Raw genomic sequence first — 8,114 nt, 5'->3', positions numbered from 1 at the left:
AGGTTTCCCCAATTTAACAAGGAAGTCTTAGAATCTAACAGTGGCCTGGTGTCATGCCTCTCAGAGCATGGTCCTTGCACCAACGGCACCCATGTGGCACAACTTATGCCAGACCTGCCAGGTCAGAAACTTGGTAGCAAGGTCCAGTAATTTACAAGTATTTTAATTTACTTGTATTTTAACCAGTCCTCCTCTGCTAAAGGATAAGAATCACCAGTTTAGTGCACACAGCCCAGTGTTAAGGCAGGGCCTCACTTTGTCACCCTTGGTAGAGTATCATGGTGTCATAGCTCACAGCAACCTCAGACTCTCAGGCTTAAGCAATCCTCCTGTCTCAGCCTCCCAAGTAGCTGGGATTAAAGGTGCCTCCCACGACACCCAGCAAGGCAGGTGGTTTTATTGAAACAATCCGACTCACTCCATCCTTTTATCAAATATGTGCCAAAGGTATGTCACGTCAGATCCAGTGCTGTGATGGGGACACAAAGGTGAACTGAAAAGCTCCTCGCTCTGGGCGAGCACGCTTGCTCTTTCACTCATTCTAAGTACACATGTGCATGCAGGCATGCACACACACTCTCAGCTGAGCTAACAGAATTGATACTGCTCAAGGCATGGTCAGGAAGCACACAGGGAACTAAGGGCATCATCTTGTGTTCAAGAGCTTTAGGGAAGGCTTCCTGAAGGAGGAGCACCAGAGCTTGAGTTAGCTGATAGGGGTGTGTGGCATGAAGAGCACCAAGAATTACTAGGCCGTGGAAAGAACATGAGCAAGGCTCTGAAACACAGGCAGCCTATGGGAAGCTGGCAGTGCCAGTGTGGCTGATACATGGCACGACACAAGACTTGCAAGGGGTAAGGGGCCTGGGTGGCCAAAGGGCAGGGTTGAGGCTGTGTTCTGAGGGTTCTAGGAGTTGTAGGAGGGTTTGGAGTAGGGGATAGACACAGCCAGACATAAAAGAACCTTCTGCTTGCCAAGTGGAGGATGGATTAGGAGAGGTATGATAAAGCCCTCTGGGGTGGCCAGGGCAAGGCAGCAGGGAAGGAGGAGGGGGCAGGTGACAGAAATGTGCAGGAGGCTGAGTGGATGGACAAAGGGCAAATGGCAAAGGAGGCATCAGGATGAGGCCCAGGGCCTGAGGATGGGGGACTACTGGCTGCCCCTGATACAGGGACTGGGGAGAGGAAGGACATAGGCACTGAGGCTGAAGGCAGCGGGGAGCAAGCTCAGCTGGAGCCAGGTCCTGAACGACCTTCAATGCCAAGTTGCAGAGCTGGGCTTATCCGGAGGGCACTGGGAAGCCAGGGAGGATATGGGAAGATCTCTCAGGCTGCTAGGTTGGGGATGGCTACACGGGTACAGGACTAAAGCCTGAAGACTGTCAAACCGGCCAATGCTGATGGTCTATTCTCAGGGGTGGGGCAGAGAGTCAGATGAGTGGCCATGCTAGATGGCAGTCTTACTGCTGAAGAAAAGCCAGCAGTGACCCCCACTCAGCCCACTTCGGCCTTTTTTGTTTTACCATAACATGGGGACACTGTACTGATGTCCTGACACGGTGTGAGGGCGGCACACTTCCTACATGAGCATGGAAACCTAGTCGTCAGGCTTAGGAACTACAAAGGGAGCAGCCCTAAATTTAATATGAGACATAGCCAATCCCTTGGGGGAGGGTCCTCTGATGACCTTCAAGGGTCCAGAAAGCCCATAAAATGGCAAACAAAATTGTACGGGGGCTGCATATCCCGGGGAAGAAGGATCCACAGCTTTCATCAGGTTCCTTAATTTGAAAAGAATGAAGAGATTCTGACCTTTCTGGGGATGGCTTGTATCTCGCGTAGGTAGCTGAGCCGGGGGTGGAGAAGCTCCCAGAAGGCTGTCGGTAGGGAGGGACTCTGTCGGCCCCTGCTGGTGATGCCGTGTAAGGGGTTTCTGGGAAACTGACTGGCCTGGAATGACAGACAGGAGAGGAAGGAGTCAGGCGAAAGGGAGGGGACCCTTGTCCTCAGAGGATGCGTGGACAGATGGGCCTTTCCTGCAGGCCCAGCCACATCTCGTCAGCTCTCTACTACTAGGGATGGAGAGACAGGTTCTGAGCATAGGGCAGGGGGAAGCTGGATACCCCCGTCTCCTCTTCTAGGTTGCACTGCTGTCCCCCCACCCCTCAGCTTTTGCTCTACAAATTGGATTTATTCATTTTGGGCAATTTTTTCTTTATCTTTTAATATAAAATATATTCAAAAGAATATCTGTAAGTTATATTTGTTATTATAATAAAACAAACTCCCTATAGCTTTCACCCATCCCAATGACTAGCAAAGGGCTGATAACTCCAACCTGAGGCCTCCCTTCCTCCCTGCCGTCCCAAGAAGAAATCACTGTCCTAAATTTCATGCTTATCAGTCCCTCCACCTCTTAAAAAAAAACAACAGAGTTTCACTGAGCTCCCCAACACTGAGCAAGAGGCCCACATTGACACTTCAAGGGGAGGCAGGGCGGGAAGGAACATGGAGACATGAGGGTAAGAGGGGAGGCAGGGAGGCTCAGGCGAGAAAGAGACTAGAGGAAAAGGAGGGGAGAAAGAAGGGCCAAGAACATGAGTGGACATATGGCAGGAGGGGGTGGGGATCGCCCTTGGTGGGTCCTTACCTCTTGCTGTGTAGTGGCTGGGACTCCCGGAAGGGGACCATGGGGGCCTGTTTTGGGGGCCGGCTCAGGGACTGGGCATGGCCGGGGGTGGCTGGAGTGGCCCACTTAGAGGCTGGTAGAGAGTTATGGGATGCGGGCCCACTCCACTGCCAGGGAGCATTGCTGCGGTAGGGGGGCCGGCCCCCAGGTGTGAGGCTGTCCTGCTCAGTCTTGGGCTCCGAGGTATTCATGTCATAGGTCTCCGGCCACCCCCTGGGAAGAAAAACTTTGTTACTCAGAAAGGCCCCGGCCCACCAGCACACGTGCCTGCTGCCAGAGCTGAGTTTCCCTGGCCAAATCCAAACCACGATGGCCTATTTCAAAAATCAAGTGGATAGCCTTTAAATTGGTCGGAAACTTACCAGCTCAGAGACCTCAACCAGGACAGGGCCCAACACAGGGGCTCTGATTGCCAGGCCCTTCTTACGTCACCTCCTCTCCCGTCCTCCCACTCTCCCGTTTCTCTTCCTCTGCCTTCCACCTGACCCAGGCCTTGAGTCTGCCAGTGCCCTCTGTGGACCAGCTTGGCCCCCTTTAGCTGTACTTGGGGCCAGGAAGACAGATGCCCTCAGAATCAAAGGACAGTATCTGCCTTGTTTCAAACAATCTCAAAGGCAGCTGGAAGAGGAGCAGGTGACCTACTTTGCAGGGTGGTTAAAAAAAAAAAAGCCACGAAATCCAGAACCTTGAAATAGATGCAGAACGGCCTGTGACTCCCCCCAGACCAGGCTGGCACAGATACTGCAGCATTCCTGGCCTGAGGCAGGGAGATCTGCTAGCAGGGCTGGCATTCTCCACCACTGCTGCAGCCCTGCACCAGAGGGGGCTCTGAGCCCGAGGAGGGGCTGTGCTCACAAAATCTACCTCCCAGCAACTGTGAGAGATGAGCTTTGGGGAGCCCTCAGCCTGGAAGCTCTCATGCCCCCATTGAGCCAATCCTCTAGGCTCTTGTAAGTTACCTGGAGCCCAGAGAAATTTCATGGCCACCCAGTAAAATATCTGGAGGACTTGGTACCTAGAGTCTGCTATGTCCCCCAGAAGTCAGGTGCTGGAAACTTAATGCCCAATGCAACTGTTGGGAGGTGGGGCCTAATGGAAGGTATTGAGCGTAAAGTCCTCATGAATGAATGAATGCTGTTATGAAAAGGGCTTGTGGCAGTGTGAGAACTCTCTGCAGGTGAGGACATGGTGTCCCTCTTCTCCAGAGGGTGCAGCATTCAAGGTACCATCTTTCTTTCTTTTTTTTAGAGACAGAGTCTCACTTTGTCACCCTCAGTAGAGTGCAGTGGCATCACAGCTCACAGCAACTTCCAGCTCTTGGGCTTAGGTGATTCTTTTGTCTCAGCCTCCCGAGTAGCTGGGACTACAGGCAGCAGCCATAAAACTCGGCTTTTTTTGTTGTTGTTGCAGTTTGGCTGGGGGCCGGATTTGAACCTGCCACCCTCATTACATGGAACTGGCGCCCTACTCACTGAGCCACAGGTACTGCCCCAAGTTACCATCTTTCAAGTAGAGAGATCAGGTCCTAGCCTGCCAATACTGTGACCTTGGACTTCCAGCCTCTAGATCTGTGGGAAATCCAGCCAGGGAGTGGCTGGAGACCTTTACAAATTATGTAGTTTCAGGTATCCTGTTACAGCAGCACAAAACAGATTAAAGACAAAGGCTGTGGGCCCAGGACATGGCTGGTAAGGATTCATCAAATGGTAGACCAAGGACGTGCTCTGGTGCCTGGGCCCAACATACTGCGTCCCTCAGCAGTGTTATGGTTGGGCCCGACATTCAGCAGTTCCTCCTGGTTATCTCCTGGGACTGGTAGGTGCTGATGTCTCACCAGGCATCAGGTGAGGGACATCAACAATATGAGCGTGCAACAGAGCCTATAAGTATACCAGGCCTGGGCAGAAGAGAAGAAAGGTGCCATCATCACCCCCAAGCAGCACGCACCTGCTGTTCCTGCCCGGCTGGCTTCTACACCTCTTTCTCCTGATAACAGGTCTGTGTGCTCAGGGTGGGACTCATCCCACTTCTTGGCTCTAGGTGTGAGCACATGACCCAGGCCTGACACTCAGAAATGTTTCTCCCCCAGGGTACAATGATTTGAGCACAGGAATGCATGTGTCCTAAGTAGGGCTACTCAGAGCCAGCACAGAACTGCTGCTGGAACTATTAGGTGAAAAAACCTATTTCTACTGAAGCTGCTGAGCTAGGGTGGGACCCAAGTCCAGAGCTGCATGTGGGGGTCATCTTTATCCCCAGGAGGTGGGAGACCACCTAAGAATGACAGCAACACAGAAAAGGGGACATATGATAGAGACTCTTGATGAAGGTATCTGAGTCCCTGGATACAGCCATGCCTGAATCTTCCCTTTCTCCTAGCTTGTCACGTACATGAGCCAGGGAAGACTTTTGCTTCACTATGTTTGAGTTTGTTCTGTTGCTGGTACTCATAGTCCTGATCAGTTTATCACATTGTAGAGATAAGTTAATTTGAGACAAGAAGTAACTTGTCCAAGGTCACACAGCTAGTAAGAGGTAGAAACTGGATATAAACAGTGAGTTAACTCCAAAGCCCACAATTTTAACAGCCATCCACAATGGCCCACTGTGTAGTGGTTTGGAAGCCCACAGGTAGGTATCTTGAGCCTTTGACCTTTTCTCTAGTTACTGATTGCTTCATCTTGAGCTAGGAGCCAGTGAATATGAATTCAAAGAGGGAAACACAGCTGGGCATAGTGGTATATGCCTGTAGTCCCGGTTATTCAGAGGGCTGAGTCAGAAAGACCACTTGAGCACAGGAGTTCAAGGTCAGCCTGGGTAACATAAATAGATCCTGTCTCTTAAAGAAAAGAAAAAAGAAAGAAAAATAAAGGAGGAAAATAGTATTTAATTACTTTGAAGGCAGTACCGAGAGGTAGAGAGCCAAGGTTCCTGGGCCAGATGGCTGGGTCAGATTTCAGCTCTGTTACCACCTGCATGGTTTTGGCAGGGGCATTTCCTTCTCATAGCCTCAGTTTCCTAATCTGTAAGATGGGGGTGGTTCTATGCATCCTATGATCACTGGCAGAGAGTCTGGTATATGCCAAATGCTTAACAAACTGAAGCTGTTGCTGTTGCTTTCTCCAGCTGATTCTATGGACTGTCTACCCACTCTTCATACAAACTCAGAAGCTGAAGCCTCCCTTCCACTTTCTGAAATCCACCCACACCCACCTTGGGGCTCTGGAAAAAAATTCCTCCCCAGCTCCTACTCTCCAACCTTTCCTGGTGATCTGAAAATCCCCAACATCTAGATCACCCTGAGTGTTCAGGGAAAATACAGATTCCCCAGTCCTGCCTCAGCTCACGGATATCAGAAGCCTCCCCTTGAGGCGAGGCCCAGGAATCTGCACTTTACTGAGCAACCTGTGCTGACACTGATGTTCAACCATAACATTAGAGAAGCCCCACTTCACTGATTTAATTTCTGAAGTGACATGAAAGGGCATCCTTATCTTCATCCCTGTTTCACCCACCAGAAGCAGCTATTGCTCTTAATTTCTTGTGCATTCTTTTGGAAACATCCTATGCAGACAAGCAATTATTACTTAAAATAGGCCAGGTATACCTGTATCCCAGTACTCTGGGAAGATAGCTGGAGCTCAGGAGTTTTAAACCAGCCTGAGCAAAAGCAAGGCTCCATCTCTACTAAAAATAGAAAAACTAGCTGGGCATTATGGCAGGTGCCTGTAGTCTCAGCTACTCTGGAGGCTAAGGCAAGAGGATCACTTGAGCCCAAGAGTTGGATGTTGTTGTGAGCTATGACAACACCATGGCACTCAACCCAGGGCAAAAAGTGAGCCTGTATCTAAAAAAATAAATAAATAAATAAAAATTATAGCTGGGTGTTGTGGTGGGTGACTATAGTCCCAGCTACATGGGAGGGTGAGGCAAGAGGATTGCTTGAGCCCAGGAGTTTGAGGTTGCTGTGAGCTAAGATGCCACGGCACTCTACTGAGGGTGACATAATGAGACTGTCTCAATAAATAAATAAATGAATAAATAAGTAAATAAACATTATTACTTAAGGCTGGGAGAGGTAGCTCACACCTGTAATCCCAGCACTCTGGGAGGCCAAGTTGGGTGGATTGCCTGAGCTCACTGGCTTGAGACCAGCCTGAGCAAGAGTGTCTCTAAAAAATAGCTGGACACTGTGGCAGATGCCTGTAGTACCAGCTAGTTGGGAGGCTGAGGCAAGAGAACCACTTGAGCCCAAGAGTTTGAGGTTGCTGTGGAGCTATGATGCCATGTCACTCTACTCAGGGTGACAAAGTGAAACTCTGTCTTAGAAAAAAAAATGACTTAAAATGGTAATAAAAAGACAGCACACTATGGCTTGGTGCCCGTAGCACAGTGGTACAGCATCAGCCACATACACCAAGGCTAGTGGGTTTGAACCCAGCCCGGGCCAGCTAAACAACGACGACAACTGCAATAAAAAAATAGCCAGGCATTGTGAAGGCAAAAATGGAAACCTAATATACACATGTGTAAGTAAGAAAAATAAATAAAAAAAAAAAAAGAAAAAAAAATAGCCAGGCATTGTGGTGGGTGCTTATAGTCCCACCTACTTAGGAGGCTGAGGCAAGAGAATCACTTAAGCCATGAGTTGGAGGTTGCTGTGAGTTGTAATGCCACGGCACTCTACTGAGGGTGACAAAGTAAGACTCAGTCTGAAAAAAAAAAAAAAAAAAGCACACTATGTCCCTGCACAGCATTGCCTCCCCCACAATGAACATAATATACCCCCTTAGCAAAATGCATTCATTTCATTGTCTTTAAACAATTGATTAATATTATAACATCACCCAAGGACCTGGGGTTGACTCAGCTGGTTCACTATGGATGGATTTTAGGTTGCTTTTAGGCTTCTGCCTACACCAGAAGTATTCATAAATACTCCCATCTTAGCCTCCTGGTTCACACACAGATGGTGTTTGCCCTCTACCCAGCTATGACCACTTTCTCTCACTGCCTCCTTTCCTTGAGTCCTGACAGCCTCGTTTCTGGGAGTCACAGGCACTCCTTTCTTATCTCCTCTGCTCACTCACTTATGGGGTTTTGATATCCCTTTTTAGGAGGAATTTCCAACCTCCCCTGATCAGAGGCATTAGATCTAAGTAATGGGGAAAAAGACATTCCAGGATGGTCATCTCCAACAGGCTATAACAGAGACAGTGGGATAAGAGCATCCCTCCTGAGCCTGCACAACTACTCAAGGTCCTGGTGACACATCTTATCAGAGGCTCAGGACATCTTCCCAGAAGCTTGGTCCAGCCCAGCTTTGGTCCAAGGCCTGGGTCTCACTGAGAACTCTAGCCTTGTGGCCTGGGGGTGGGAGAATGACCCCTTGCACTGCTCTTAGTGTCTTTTTTTTTTTTTTTTT

At 49.5% G+C, this 8,114-nt stretch overlaps 1 protein-coding gene and 1 non-coding gene across 2 annotated transcripts in view; both read right to left on the bottom strand.

The window, feature by feature from the left end:
- The window catches only part of SIPA1L3 (signal induced proliferation associated 1 like 3), a 248,595-nt gene that overhangs the window by 60,454 nt on the left and 180,027 nt on the right, over positions 1–8,114 (bottom strand). The window contains exons 11-12 of the mRNA XM_003796134.3: positions 2,651–2,902; positions 1,813–1,950 (exon numbers count right to left, since the gene is read on the bottom strand). Coding sequence (XP_003796182.1) covers positions 1,813–1,950; positions 2,651–2,902 — 390 coding nt within the window. The remainder of the gene's footprint in view (positions 1–1,812; positions 1,951–2,650; positions 2,903–8,114) is intronic.
- LOC111727340 lies at positions 1,526–1,629 on the bottom strand. The gene has a single exon (XR_002774918.1). It is a non-coding gene; the product is annotated as a small nucleolar RNA U13 (small nucleolar RNA).

This window comes from Otolemur garnettii, unplaced genomic scaffold (genome assembly GCF_000181295.1).
Source record: "Otolemur garnettii isolate 467f Iridium unplaced genomic scaffold, OtoGar3 scaffold00100, whole genome shotgun sequence".
Lineage (NCBI taxonomy): Eukaryota > Metazoa > Chordata > Mammalia > Primates > Galagidae > Otolemur > Otolemur garnettii.
The sequence above is the reverse complement of the archived record's forward strand: the minus strand, read 5'-3'. Positions and strand labels throughout refer to the sequence as shown.